We start from the raw sequence: 15,929 nt of genomic DNA on the forward strand, positions 1-15,929 counted from the left end.
GGTTTTTTTTTTACGTTAAAGCATGTTAAGCTATTCCATTACACCCAATAACCAAAATAATGAACTTTTAAAATAGCATCATATTTTAAGCTAAGCATTCAAAAAATGATAACGGTTAGGATCATGATTTTTTTAGATGTACTACAGCACAACATGAGTGTTTGTAAGTTACTCAATATTTAATTCTTGTTTATTGAATTGTTTTATAAAAGCAGTATTTCGCTGGCAATCATGCTGTTTTTTCTGAATATCAGCATGGCTGTGTCATTACAGCCTTGTGATATTGCTTATGCTTCAATATTATATTACATTTTCAATTCAAATTTTCGCTCAAATTGTTATCCTGGTGTTAAATTACAAAAATGCTAAATTGAAGTATTTTCATTAGTGCTTTCAGACTTCTGGACCCCACTGCATATATAAACAATCAAAGTTGTCGCTTACTGTCTTTCTATAGTTTTGTTTTGCAGCAATTGCATTACCGGTAGTTGTAGTCAGACTAGGTCTTGATTAAACGTGACGTGTCTGGGAGTGTGTGAAGCCAGACTAAAGTGTGTTTGTGTGATCATGAGGGAATGTTGACTGATGAGGTGAGACGTATGTATATGTAGGAGGTGAGTTCGCCCACCTCCTCTTCATTTCCATCCGTCACTCCCTCTCTCCGTCTGTTCTAGCTTGGCTTTGGTCTGTTCCAAGACCTCCAAGGCTGCACCAAGTAGTCATTATATGTTTCTTGGGCAGGTGTGTGCTGCTTTTTGCAAATACATCTGTTTTCGGTCTAAAAGGGACATTTCTGTCATAATTTACTCACCGTCGTCATGTCATTCTAAACCTACATGACTTTTCATATATGACTATATGACCATATTTACTTTCATTGTATGGACAAAAACATTCTTTAAAATATATTTTGTGTTCTGCAGGTGAAAGAAAGTCAGGGACGGGATGTCTCTTGAAGTTGTGGGTTAATGTCCATACGGCTCGAGGTTGATTATGAACATCAGCGGTCCCTTTCAACCTTGAGCTATATGGGCACTTATTCTGAAGAGCTCAGAAACAATGTAGTCTGTGTTTAACAGAGAGAGAGAGAGAGAGAGAGAGATACAAGGTCTCCACTCTATCTTAAAACACAGAGTGCTTTCTCAGCACAAGCGACTCCCTGTAGACTTGACATTCTATAGGGCGGATCTTATGAAAAAAGAGCTAGCATGACTTAAACTTCTCCATCCCACACACACACCCTCATGCAGACATACACACCCACCTCACCTGCTTTCATCACTTCCACCTGGTCTCTAATGAGCTTGTGGTGCTGAGGGCAGCAGTCTTCGCTGACAGAGATGGATGGAGACTCCTTATTTTCCCTGTTATTTCTCCCCGCTCGTCTACAGCTGTGTGCTCGGCCAGCCTCATTTCTCCTCTCTACTATACTCAGAGTTTAATCAGGTTAAATAAAGCCTCAGTTTAGTTTGAAGCCAGTTGTACTCTAAACCCATAATAGTGCACGAAACCCTTCAGATGTTTAGTCATCACAGCAAAGTGTTGTCTTTGTAAAATGGATTTTTTTATTTATCTAAATTTAAATGTATAGTTTTGGGATGTATTTAATAATTATTTTGTTTTCTTTACATAGAACATTTTGGAATGAAACTGAAAATTATAGTTTTATTTATTATAATTAAAAAAGAAAAAGAAACGCCAAGACATTTGTTTGGAATATAGGAAATCCTTGTTAGGACTTGAGTTAGTGGATTTCCCCCCATTCTTATCAGCCTATGATTTTCCTGTTATTTTAGTTGTTAATGGTTAAGATTAGGTTTAGAATTGGGGATCACTTCTCTAGAGGATGAACTTTCTGTGCCGTCCTGTGACAAAGTGTGCCTTGGTTTATTTTTATTTTGAGAGGAGTATTAAGGGCTGACCTTGGGCCATTATTAAATTCAGGGCTGAGCAAGGAACAATATTCCTATGAGTTATAGTAGCCCACTGCATACCCATAATTCTCCAGGCACACACCTCTGTTTCCTCAGCTGCTTGTATGACAGATCAATAATGTCATCATCCTAATGCCCTTAACCTGAGCCTGAAGAGAATGATCTCTGTATGATGACTGTCTTTCTGTCCAGTGATTAGAAATATGAAGACTCAGCTGTATGAGATTAGTGCAACAGTAAGACCAGTTGGTTTAATGTGTAATGGACAGTTTTTCAAAATAAGTGCACCCACACTTAACTAAACACGTGTAGCCCCACACACTGCATCATAACTCAGGCCTCACACACACACACACACACACACACACAAATGCTAGGCGCTTCCTTCCATGAACTTCTCTAATTGTATATAAGCTGATAAACAGGAAAACCTCTCAGGATAAATACTCCCACACTTCATGCTGTTCCTGAAGGCAAAAAGAGAATCAACTGTGTTTTTTCAGTACTGGGGATACTCTTTCCCCTCTGTGATATTTTAGTCAAATGAACTTGCTGATAACCCCATCCAGCTTTTTCCCAAGCATCTTAACAGGAAGTGACCTCGCAATGGTGTTAAGAGCTTCCAACCCTTGAACTATCTAGCATACGGGCACACACACACACATTCACGCGCCTCTTCTGACCTCTTAGAGAGCTTTGAGAGTTAGATTTTATTACATGCTCTGATGTCACCATCCCCTCTGCTCCTTTAAGACTCAGAGGAAACCTAGTTATTAAAAACCAGCTGATAAAATCGATGGCTGCTCCCACCTAGTATACATCCACACACACCCAGGGGTCAGAGGTCAATCTCTCACACATTTGCAGGTTGACGTGACTCTTGGCACTCGTAAGGTGAAGTATATTAATAGTCCAAATAGGGATATTACAAATCTAGGGGTGGATGGACTCTCACTCAGCTCAGTATTCTTATGATGAATGTAAACTTTGAGCTAAATATACTGATTCATATCCTAAATGTAATAAGTAGATGAATGGAGCTTTAAATATGTATGTATATCAGGGGTGTCCAAACTCGGTTCTAGAGGGCCTGCAGAGTTTAGCTCCACACCTATTTTCTAGTATGGTAAGACCTTGATTAGCTGGTTCATGTGTATTTAATAGGGTTGAAGCTAAACTTTGCAGGACAGTGGCTTTCCAGGAGCAGGACTGGACACCCCTGATGTATATCATTGAATTGGGTTGGATTTACATTAAAAAATAGATTTAGGTTTGTTTTAAAAGGATAGTTCACACAAAATGAAAATTCTGTCATCATGTACTCATCCCTGTCTCCTTTGTAATCCACAGACAAAAGAAGATATTTTGTGGAACAGCAGGTTGTTCTTTTTCATAAAACAAAAATAAACTCTAAGCAGTGGCTGTTTAGTTCTAAAAATGAGCACAAAAAAAACACCCTAAAGTAATTCAAAACTGGTGCATTTTTTGTCTTTTTTGGACAAAGGTTTGACTGCCCCTGGTCCCTACATGCATATGGAAAAGAGCAGTGTGGACAATTTTGGGGTGAATTATCCATCCAATGTCATTGCTGGGAGATGGAAGGTTGTTAGCATTTAGATGTGGTTAAGATAGATTTTTGTGTAGAGTCGCTTTTGGTATAAGACTTGCCCTGATTAGAGAGGTGGAAAAGTCTATATTTTAAAATCACAAGGCCATTTCGAACAAAACAACCATTAGAGCAGTGCATTATGGGTAATTTCCTTTCTGTCTCCTCTATACACACAAAAAGTAAATCAAAAGAGGTTCCTGAAGGGAACATTTACCTCATGTTTCATGGTTTAACTGCAGAACTGTAACCATCCCCTTCTCTCCGCTGGTGAGGTTTATTTAACACAAAACATTTTGTCTACCGCTTTGAATTCTGTTTTGATGTACCCACCAAGACTGGCAGCCTAACCCTATTGAAAAAACAGTGTCTAATTTTTCTTTTCCATTGCGGTATTTTTCTAACATCCTGACTTGGTCATATGACCCCATTACTTTTTCACTCTGAGAATCCAAGACCAAGATTCTTTTACCAGGTCTGAGAACAAGGCAGGTGCCACTTCATTGGTTCTGGTCCTGCTGCTGCTGTGGTTTAGCTACATCAGACCGGCTGAGCAGACTTCCTGTCCCTTGCCAGTAATGAAGCTCTGAACTGGGTCAGTTGTTTATGTCTGGAGCACCTGAGCTAGCCACAGACTGCCTAATATAAGAGACGTTTGCTGAAGTAATCTGAATCAGGTCAGTCCAGGGAGCATTAAAACTTCTCACTACCTTGAAAAAAAAAGATAGAAGAAGAGAAAGAAAGAGAGGAGATGGGGAATATGAATTGAGGTTATTTGAACGGTACAAGGAAACCATTGTTTTAAAATTCAGCCTCTATCTTCTTCTGTCTGCCAAGTAACCTTGTCCTCCTCAAGATCACTATGAAGATAGAGAAAAACTGTCATAAAATGATTTGATTTAAGCCAAAATTAAACATATAATACCCAAAGATTAGTTTCTCTTATGAAAAGCGATTCCAGGTTTCTCCCTCCACATTTGTATCCTGTTCAGCCCACCCCTGTGGACCCTTCCTTCCCCTCGTGCCAGGGTTCTGTGTGGGCTTACCTGTCAGGGAGGCCCCTCTGTGCCTTTCCTGCAGATACGAAGCAGCATTATTAGTGCTTTTCAGAGCGTAACTATCCCTATACAGAGCCAAAGTCATGAGTTAAATACATACTGCTGCTTGGCTTCAAATTTGATCCGGACAGAGAGATTTTGAAAAAAAGAAAAGAAAAGTTGGTTTCTAACTGTAACCATTGATCTGTATTCTTTGTATGTTTGGGTGGGTTTGCTCTACAGCTCTGTTTCCTATGTTTTCAGTTAGTTACTTTGGTTATTCATTGTTTGATTAATGTTTGCTGATGTTCATTTTGTTAATTAGTTTGGTCTGTGTATTTAAGCTCCATGTTACTTTCAGTTGATGGTCTGTTATCAAGTTTTACTGGGTTGTTCTGTTCCTGATCTAGTGATTTGTGTTCCTGTGTTAAATAAAAGACTGCGGTGTATATCTGTTCTTTTCATCTTTATTTTGCAATCCAGCTGTGACACTAATAAAGTGCAAGTGTGTTTGTGTTCAGTTGTATATTTTTTTGATATAACTTTTCCATACCTAAAGTACAGTATTTCCATTTGCATCCAATATCATTGAATAGATAAACTATAGAATATGCTAGACCTACTGTAACTTCTCTTTTCTAGTCATTTTTGAAAGTTCACACTATCCCAGCAGAGTGACCACAGGTGTAGTTCATCAAAATTAACAAACGTTAACCAGAACATGTCCAAATATGTTTTGTTTTCATTTTGAACAGTATATGTAATTGTCTAACTGTATAATTGTAAACCTAACATGTTATATAATTATAATTATATGGGGGGGGGGGGGGGGGGGGGGGGGGGATATTTTGGGGCGGTAAAAACGGTTTTCTATTTTAATATATTTTTTAAAAAGTAATTTATTCCTGTGATGGCAAAGCTGAATTTTTTGCACCATTACTCCAGTCTTCAGTGTCACATGATCCTTCAGAAATCATTCTAATATGCTGATTTGGTGCATTTCTTATGTTGTATTTACACGTCACTTTTACAGTGTTAGTTAAAAAAAAATGTCACTACTGTACAATCAATATAGTATCAAATTGCTTCCTGTCTTCATCTTTCCAATTGAATCTCTTTATGCAGGATCATCGAGTAACCTGGTCGCCCAGGAGGCTGTAAGGAAACAGGCTACATTTCTGAAACATGCTGCTAAAACAGGAGAACAGATCTCGAGTAAGAATCAAACCTCTAATTTCCATTATCAACTCAAAATATGCTCCACTTCAGCAATGGAAAGCCCAAAAAAGACAAAAGTGTCATAAAACACCTTTAAAGCAACTTGTCCATCTGGAACTGTTATAAATTGTACCCTAGGCCCTTTGTTGCAAGACTTAATGATGTAACCAGCTTGTAACAGTAAACAGTCCACCTGTGTTGGCCATTTTGAGTGCTGTTCTTTGAAACTTATTCCTAATTAGTTTTTTAGCATGCATATTTAATTTATTCTTCGTCAAAAACTGACAAGTGCTAAAGAGATCCGTGCAGAAAACTTTGTAAAAAACACAACTCTCTTTAAAAAGAACTCACCTTGGAAGGGACACTGTGAAAGCTGTTATTGATCTAATTGGTTATGGTTTGTCTCTTTGTCTCTGTCCCCCACTTTCTCTCTATCTATCGTCCCTCTCTCTCAGACTGTCTGAATTGCAGTCGTATCACTGCCCTCACAGATCGTGTGAGCTCTCTGGAGGCCAAGGTAAAGTCACATCTTTCACTCTGAGCTTCTTTCAGGGGGAATTCACTAAGAATGAATTGTGTCCACTGATAGCTTTGTTTTATTTATCACTTCAGTCCTTCATTATCATTCAAAACAATCCCTATTAACATTGTTTGATCAATCACTCTTTCTGCCTTCTCTTTCTCTTCCTGCCACTCTTTCTCCCAGGTTCAGCTTCTTACAGCCCCTGCCTCCACCTCTCATCGTCAAACGGAATTAAAAAATGAACATGATTCCTCCTCCCTGATGGGGGCGCCACCTGCTAAAGGTGCTCCTGGGGCTCAGGGTCCTGCAGGTATGTTTATCTCTTTGTGTTACAGATTAAAGTGCAGATGTAGTGGTGGTGTTGGCTCTAAGACTGGATGTGAAGCATGCATTCCTGTTCCATTGATTTTAACAGAGCAAAAAATGTTCATTAGACAAAAGGCCATTTTTCCTGTATTTCAAACAATAGAGCATTGCACTTTCAATACCAAAGTCAAGCGTCCAAGGCCACGCATTTGGCCACAGCTAAGATAATATCTTGTTTGCAGTGTATTCATAATGACTGTTCAGGACTGGATCCATTTACATCCAGTTAAGGAGAAAACTTTATTAGCCAATAAGCATGTGGAGATAATCCCATTCCCTATAACAATAATGATAATCCCAGAACCCACCTACATTTCATTTATCTCCCAGCACAGTTGTTGGGGATTTCACTGCAGAGAGATTAGAGTAGATTTAAATTGTGTGTGTATTTGACTGTGTGAGCGTTGATGGCGGTGGGTGTTTTTATTTTGGGGGAATGCCATAGTGCATAAGGCTTTGAATCGCACCAATTCATCGCTAGTTGCCATAGAGATGTAGCACTGAAACATTAAAGAGGCTTGTGAAGATTTAAAAGGGCTAATTGTGTAGGAAAAACTGTAGGACTGCACTTGACACTGTGTCACACTTGTCATTTCCACCAGCCAAACTGTTGGCAATAGAGCACAACAGTAACCACAGACTTTTTAAGCCGCCTTTGTTCTGGAAATAGTTTTCTATTCAATTTCGCTGTACGAATGTTAACAAATTTTAAGAAAAGGACTCCGAAATAAGATGATCTCCTCCCAAAAATATAAATTCAGTGTCACATAATCCTTCAGAAATCATTCTAATATGCTGATTTGTTGCTCAAGAAACATTTCTTTTTATTATCAATGTTGAAAACTGATGTGCTGCTTCATATTTTTATAGAAAGTATGGTATTTTTTTTTTACTCTTTGATGGATAGAAAGTTAAAAGCATTTAACAGAATTTATTTAAAATATAAATAGTTATAACATTATAAATGTCTTTTCTGTGACTTTTGATTAATTGAATGTATCCTTGCTTAAAACTAACTAACTAACTGACCCCAGACATTTGAACGGTGTATATATATTGTGTTTTTACCAAGTGAAAAAAGCATGATATTAGGATTTGGCTTATATTATATTTGCATAATAATTGGCTTTTATACTTTTGGTATTGTACTAAAGCCAAAGCATTTTATTAAAATATTAAACTGGAAAATGTTGACTGTATTTTTTTCTATCCACACATAAGAGTAATATTAGATGTGTAAACCTGACGTGAAAGATTATCAATTCAAATGTATTAGTATAGAAAAAAAGGCAAAGAACTACATGGAAGTGCACTGTCACTGCTGTGTTCAGGGTAGCCCTTCACTGATTGGTGGATCTCTCTTTAGGATCATGGATAGTGTAGTTGTCCCATTTCTCCCTCTGATGACATCAAATCACACTTTTCGAGAATGATGAATCATCTCTTCAGCACTATATGAAGTGCATCCTTCATGCAGAAAGACATCCTTTTTAGCAGTTAATACCCATTCCTTAATTCCCCATACCCACTCCATGGCTATACCTCGCTGTCCATGTTCAATCCTATCATCACTTGAAGTATGGGAGAGATTAAAAGACGGGTCCTCTGAGATTTCTAAAATGACTAGAGAGACTGTTAAGAAAAATCCAGAAAATCCTTGTCGCACTTATACAGCTTTCCTCCTCCCTGTGCTGACTTGGCAGAACTATTCAGCGAATCGAGGGCAATTCAGTTCTTTCCACACAGAACATTGAATAGATTTGTTGCCCAGAAGTTCTTCACCTCAATGCAAAGTCAAACCTCTATCCATTCGAGATACCACAGCCATGAAGGATTGTGGTGAAAGGATGAGGCACAAATTACCCTTCAGGGGATTATTTCCATGTGCTGGTTAGACAGATGGAGAGAGTGAAAGTGAATCTGGTGCTTCCATGGGGAATTTGTGTGGAGCTCTTAAACTGTGTGTGCTGTGCAGGGCCGTCACTAAAATGCACAATTATTGTTTTAGCCCATCTGAAATTGAAAAAGTGGATGTAAATTAGACATATGCATGAATTCGGTAATGCGGTCGGTATATTGAGGTAACATGCACAATATAGCGGGCATTTCAAAATACTGAAGTGTGAATTTTCCTAGGTATCTTATTATCCAAATTGTTTAGATTTTTAGAATGCACATTACATTAGTAAAACGGTGTATATTCTGCATTACAGGCCGAATGAAAATGCGAATTCACAATACGTGACACTTATGGAAAAGCAGAATAATCCAGTTTTTTTTATTCGCTGTGGATTGTCAAAGAACATCAAATACTTCACATTTATTTTCAAACATTTGTGGACAAATGTACATTTTTACATTTTATTTTACATTTTTACTTTGAACTAAAACATGCCAGACCAGAAAAGATACCTGATTTCATTTGTTTACTTTGTTTTTATTGTGTATTTTATTTAAATGTTCAAGATTGCTTTTGTTATTTGAAAGAAAGTTATCAAACTTGTTATTAACTCTTTCCCTGCCAGCGCTTTTTTTTTTTTTTTAAGTTGGCAGCGAGCTCCAGCATTTTTGATCATTTTCACAAAACTTTAATGGCCCCTCAGAACATTTTTATTGTAGGAATATATGAACATGCAATATTTCAAAAGAAAGCACAGACCTTCTGCTTTTAAACAAACAAACAAAAAAAGTTTTATTCTAGCTTCATGCATTCTTTTTTTATCAGCACTTGAATGTAGGTAAGTTTCATTAAAAAAAGCTACATTTTGAGCAAAAAACTGAGAAAATTGCGCTTTTGTCAAAGACTATGGAGTAGATCGAGTCCATCAACACCCCCAAAGCTTCTGTAGCACATCCTGGGTCGACATTTCATTCTTAGGCAGTTTTGATTTATATGCTGTTTAATGTTGATGATTGCATTATTTTACATATGCATCTGATACATATGCTATCGCTTGTTTCTGCTTCTTTTTCGCCTGTGTTTTGATCAGGAAATTAAGTACTCTTTCAGAAGATGCTTAATTGTAATCCTTGAAATCTTTTATTTTATCTCATTCAATTTATACTTTACAACTTACAACTTAAAAACATAAATAAATCTATAAAAACTCAAATATAATTGATTTTACAGTGGCGGTGTAAATTCAGCTGTGTTTTAGACAAGCAGCTTTCAGTGAAAATGAAGGTACAGCGGTCCCTGGTTTCCTCCTGATGTATTTCTGGCTCTTTTGTCCAGCTTATTTTCAAGTGAGCAGACATTGGCAAGCAGTTAGTTTGATTAAGACATTAGCAGAGCATAAAGCCGTACCCCACCCTCCTGCGCCTCAGTCAGGATTTCAGGGAAGCTGAATGTAAATCTGTGTGGGACTTTTTCCATGTCCAGTGGGGTTGTCTATCATAAGATATCCCAGAAGAGAAAGGCAAAGAGGTTTAAATGTCCATCTCCTTTTTCTCCTTGCCTGGTTGCTGATATAGATCTAAACTACAAAGCTTTTGTGGTCCTGTTCAGGTTATCCTCAAAGGGGACAGTTTTTGTAACACAACGGGTTGTTGGATTTGTGTTACTCTTAAAAATAGTCGCCATGTTCCTGCAAAAGAAATGGTGTGGCTGTGTTCATGGCCAGATGCTCGGTGGGAGAGAAACATGAGGAAATTGTATTTTATCATAAAATCTTTCAAGGGGAGAATAACATGAGTGATTGTGTAAACAAATTAATGTATCAGTTCATAAATTATTCCTTTAGGGAATCCTGTCTCTGCAGTGATGTCACAGATGATGATCTCACATGATGAGCTCAGTGTTATTTAGGCTGTGTCTGCCAACAGGCACTTCACTGATCCACTGATTTTTATCAGGCTGTGGGGCTGTTCCAATGACAGGCCTGGAAGATACTTTAGTGTAAAAGATTGACTTTTTTACTGACTAGAGCAGAGTTTGCTTTAAGATCTGGAGAATCCTTATACTTCCTGTTTAACTGTACATTTGTGTGTGTTTGTCCCAGGTCCACAGGGCGAGAAAGGCCAGGATGGCTTACCTGGTAAAGACGGTCAGTTGTTTTATGTCTTTTCACTATTCAGTTCAATCTAAACTACACACTCAAACACACATACACACTTCTGCAAACTCACAATAGAGGTCTGCTGCCCAACCTTGATTCGTTCATTCAGTTTGTAAGGACTGAGCAGAACCTTTCTAAAAGGTTTACCATGATCAAAACATGCATTCAACAGGAAATGATGGAGACCTTCTTAAAGAGACAGAGTCATCAGAGACGGGGAATAATGAAAACGAAGATTATTTCACCATTTACTCACTCTAATGTCGTTTCAATCCTCTATGACTTTCTTTCTTCTGTGGAACCCACCAAATATAAATAATATAAATTAAAAAAACATCTTAGGTTTTTTCATACAATGAAAGTCAGCGTACTCCAATGTTGTTTTGAACACCACTAGCTTTTATTGTTAACATAAACAGTTAAAATACTTTCAAAATATCTTGTTTTGTGTTCTGCAGAAGAAATAAAGACGTACAGGTTTATTTTGGAACGACATGACGGTGAATGAATGAATTTTTTGGGGGAACTACCTTTAAGGGTGTTTTGTGTTCGCACTTGGCAGGTTTAGTTTGACTAAGGCCCCATCCACACTACTGGGTTTTAGTTTAGAAACGGATAATTAAAACGAATACGATCTCCGTCCACACCAGCGTTTTAGCTGCATATTAGAATTTATCTCCGTCCACATTAAAACGACTGAAAACGTGGATCACGTGACCATTCACCAACACTGGGCATGCGCGTGCCGGTGTAAACAACTTCATTGATAAAATTATCCCACCATGCTCTGGGTTAACCCCAAACCGACGCTCCATGTACGGTCAACGCCGCCGCTGCACACGGGAATTGTCACAGATCGCTCGAATAATAGCTTGACTCCGGCGCATGTAGGCAGTTATAGCGTTGTAAAATGCAGAATTTACTTGTACAACAGCTGCTAGCAAAGATATACGCCATGACTGATGACACCCAATCATAGAGCCGAGCGTGAGCCTCTACTACGTCATCGTTTCTAAAGTTCTCCGTTTTGTCCCGTCTACACTAAAACGCCCTCCGGAGATTCAAAACAAAAAACGGATCGGCAGCGTTTCTAAACTTCTCCGTTTTGGGTCTCCGTTTTTGCCGTTTTAGTGTGGACGGGAGGTGCAAACGTAGCAAAAGGTCTCCGTTTTTAAACGAAAACGCAGTAGTGTGGACGGGGCCTAAAACAAACTCTGATGCTATTGCTCTGTAAGTGCAGTTCATTGCTCTGTAAGTGCAGTTCATTTGAATAAGTGTGAACACTGCCATCCGAACCTTGATGCACACCAAACAAGCGGATCCAGACCCCCTTTAAACGAACTCTAGTGTGGTTATACTGAAATATGATTACAACACAGACCAAAGACATCTAAACGAACCAAAAACAGGACATGATGTCACAAGACGCGATCCTAAAAAGGAGAGAATGCTCAAGCATACTTGTTTTTCCTCGTCATAGGAGCTACGTTGCCATTACAGGCATCGGAAACACTGTTTCCTTGCTGTAGATCTTTGTTTGTGTGCAACGAAAGAATTCCTGATGCTGTTTTACTCCTTTACACATTATATAAGCTCTTCATGTGTTCTGAGCTTGAAAAAATACAATCATATGTACACACAACAAGCTCATTTAGCCCAGAACACAGCATTGGTTTGGATATTTGGTAAGTTCCGTATATCCCACCAAAGCTGTAAAGCTGTTTTTTTTTTTTTTACCTTTTAGTTGGGTGTTAAATATGATCATTTGAATACTAAGTGAACCAGGACTAAATATATCATTTTCTTTTTCATCATTTCCAAAAGAACTAAGATGTCTGAATTTACATGTGCGAACACCCTAAGGAGGTCTTCATGAAAGTTCAGCAAGTAAAGTATAGTAATTTGCACAATCTGGGTCTACTCACTCTGAGAGGGAAAAAAAGAGGTTAAGTTTGAGAACGGCCTAATAATCAGACATATTTGGTCGCTATCTTTTCACTTTGATGCCTCTGTAGACCTTACACATTACACATGTTCTCTGTATCTGTAGGTAAACAAGGGTATCGAGGTCTGCCAGGACCCAAAGGAGAGGCGGGTACCAGAGGTCCATCTGGGGCTCCAGGGTCTAAAGGAACAGCTGGTCCTCTAGGTACTTTGAACAAGCCCACAACACTATCACAGGATTTTGAGATCACAGAAATCACTCTGTGACTCGAGACAAACGTTGAGGAATAGCTACGTCCTATTAACACTTCTCATGTTATTGTCTAATGTACAGATCAATGAAGTACCTCAGAAATGGCACATTCAAAAGAATCCCAAATGCTGTATTTGTACATACGTTTTTATAATTGTATCCATTTATAACTTTTTTTGGAGTTCTGCTGACCTATGACTGGCAAGAATGTGGTTTCTCATCATGCTGACTTTTCTGCCATAAAGAGGCACTATATGAAGACATTGACGAGTCAGCATTGAGCCCCAAATCCACTTGCCAAAATATTTGTGCTTGGACCACATTGTAAAAAAATATTTTTTGTTCACAGCGTGTAGTGCTGTGCTAGGGTTTGGCTAAACACACACACACACAATCAACTAACATTATGTATCGCTTACCCCAAGACTCAAAAATAGTACAGAATCTAGTACTGTTATAATATTTGAAACAAGGCCACAGGTATGAAGGGTCTTTTAACCCAGCCATGACTGACTTGAAGGGGCTTTAAATGACCCTAGGACCTATGGAGGGGCTCCTCAGCCATATGAATCCAATCTAAAGTGAACATGAGATATGTATACAATACTTGCTTCTTATTTCTTCCATATGTTTGCCATTGTATTGTTTTTCTTGGATTTGCCTTTTTCTTTACGCCTTCATGTCATGCACAATGAACTGTATCTGATTGCTGTATTCTCTCAAGAGAGGTATGTTTAAATAAAGCAAGATAAATCTAGAGGAAAATAACGTCAAGGTATATGGGTAGCTGACATGAGATACTTTATGGTAGTTGACATCCTGCGATACTTCATCTAAAACTATTTTCAATTGCATTTTGAAAATTATTTTATATGCAGTTTATGACCTCATATTAATTGAGAGACTAGATGGACTTACTTGGATTTTGAATTATGTGTACTTTTGAAAATTCATTTACCATTCCACAGGACTATTAAAATAAACTAGTAAATTTAAAAAGGAAAATGTTGACCAGCTGGTCAGAAAGAAACATGGAACTTTGATTTATACCATGGCACTGAACGATTACAATATTCGTTGTCATTCATTCCAAAAGAATCATGACATGTGCCATAGTGCTATAGTACTTTTTTGTAGGTGAAGGACGCTACTGGAAATGGCAAATTCAGTGATGATAGTACTTTGGCTATTGCTCTGAGAGTCTTTGTGATTGTTTACTCTTTACTCTTGACTCAGCAGAATACCGGTCCACACAATTCCTGTTAAAGGGAAACAGGACATCCTCTTTACATGATGCTCTTACATAAACACAATGAACTGTTATTCACTCAATTAGCATTCCACAAAGCAGCAGACTCCACATGTGACCTGTGCTGTGACACTGTCTAAGAATGAATTTTGTCCACTGTTAAGGCTGTATATTTACACATGCTGTCTACATTGTTTTATCGAGCCATTCTCTTAAGGTATTGTGCAAATCAGGCAACAGAGATAATGATAAGCCCAATTTACATGCCTAATTTACATAGAAAGAAGGCGTTTACAGAGAAAAGACTGACAGTACTTAAAGGAATAGTTCACTTAAAAATGAAAATTCGGTCATCATTTACTCACCCTCAAGTTGTTTCAAACCTGTATGAATTTCTTTCTTCTGCTGAACACAAAGGAAGATATTTTGAAGAATGTTGGTTACCAGACAGTTGATGGACCCCATTGACTTCCATAGTATGTTTTTCAACAACTTGAGGGTGTGAGTAAGTAAATTATGACCGAATTTTCATTTTTAAGTGAACTATTCCTTTTAGGTGCAGTGCTATTTCAGTACATAGCGCCTGGTTAAGCTGGATTGTGTGTGGTTAGTGAATAATAAGAAACAGGTTTTTGCACTGCAATACCATGTGCAAAAATGACACAATTGTTTAGTGAATTTGCCCCTGTTACTGTTAACTCAGGAATTTTATCCTACATCTCATCTAACCGCTTTTCAAATAACTTTAGTAAACATTATATTTTTGCATTGCATCACCTTTAAAACACCTAAAGGCGAGACTGATGAGAAATGGGGTGATAAGGATGCAGGGATGTCAGAGGAGAGTATGGAGGACAGAAGAGGAGAGGAAAGGAAAAGACTGGACAGGAACGGAGAGAAGAACAGGCAGATGAAAAATTTGTTCTGCAATCTCGCACACCAGCCGTAATATGTAGCTTTTCTTTCCTTTATTTTTTCCCTTCAAAACTAACAGGCAATAAGGAACCAGCTGGAGGGATATTGTGTAGTAGATGCTTGCACACACACACACACACATCCAGAAAGAGAGCTGTATGAATCAGCGCAGTCACCAGCCAGGTTTTAATTTATTACACACCAGAGTTGCTAATATGCTCCGGCATTTAGCAGTGTTTATTTGAGTTTTCCCAGCTCTCCCTGTTAGAGCCCCGCACATGGCCATTATGAACCCCCTCCTGTTAATTACCACCCACACACACAGTCACACACAAATACACACAACTCTCAGGCCCCTCTTATTAACCCCTTTTCTAGAACAGCCATGTATCGAAACTAAATACCTCATTCTACCTCAATCTGCGCTCTTTCACTTCCAACAGTGCCTTATAATTGACTATTCAGGGGAAAGATGGTTTGAAATGTGTGTGTGTGTGTGTGTGTTTGAGTTTTCTCTCTTTTTTTTGCTTTCTCCTCAGGTCCACAGGGACCACCAGGCCTCCCAGGAGAGAGGGGCCTCCCTGGGCCACCCGGCCCTCCCGGGCCCCCTGGCCCACCACTTGAACAAGATGCTGGTATGAGTACTAGTTATTTAAGGGGCTGTCATCCAGTCATTATCACAAAAGAAAACCCAAAAAACACGGTTGATACGGACCTTGATGTAAAGTAAAGTGGTCTTTTATCACCCTTAGGGGTTGTACTTTCCCACACTTAGTATAGCCTACTATCATTAACATTTTGGGGTTAGTACGATTAAAACAAATGA

At 38.4% G+C, this 15,929-nt stretch overlaps 1 protein-coding gene across 4 annotated transcripts in view; it reads left to right on the forward strand.

Annotated features, from left to right (window-relative positions):
* Positions 1–15,929, forward strand: part of emid1 (EMI domain containing 1) — a 68,264-nt gene that overhangs the window by 41,812 nt on the left and 10,523 nt on the right. For all 4 annotated transcript variants that reach the window (XM_056244017.1, XM_056244015.1, XM_056244014.1 and 1 more), the window contains exons 4-9: positions 5,703–5,792; positions 6,251–6,312; positions 6,502–6,628; positions 10,686–10,730; positions 12,793–12,891; positions 15,643–15,738. In XM_056244017.1, the coding sequence (XP_056099992.1) occupies positions 5,703–5,792; positions 6,251–6,312; positions 6,502–6,628; positions 10,686–10,730; positions 12,793–12,891; positions 15,643–15,738 (519 nt within the window). The remainder of the gene's footprint in view (positions 1–5,702; positions 5,793–6,250; positions 6,313–6,501; positions 6,629–10,685; positions 10,731–12,792; positions 12,892–15,642; positions 15,739–15,929) is intronic.

This window comes from Rhinichthys klamathensis, unplaced genomic scaffold, assembly GCF_029890125.1.
Source record: "Rhinichthys klamathensis goyatoka isolate OS25496 unplaced genomic scaffold, OSU_Roscu_1.1 h1tg000899l_1, whole genome shotgun sequence".
Lineage (NCBI taxonomy): Eukaryota > Metazoa > Chordata > Actinopteri > Cypriniformes > Leuciscidae > Rhinichthys > Rhinichthys klamathensis.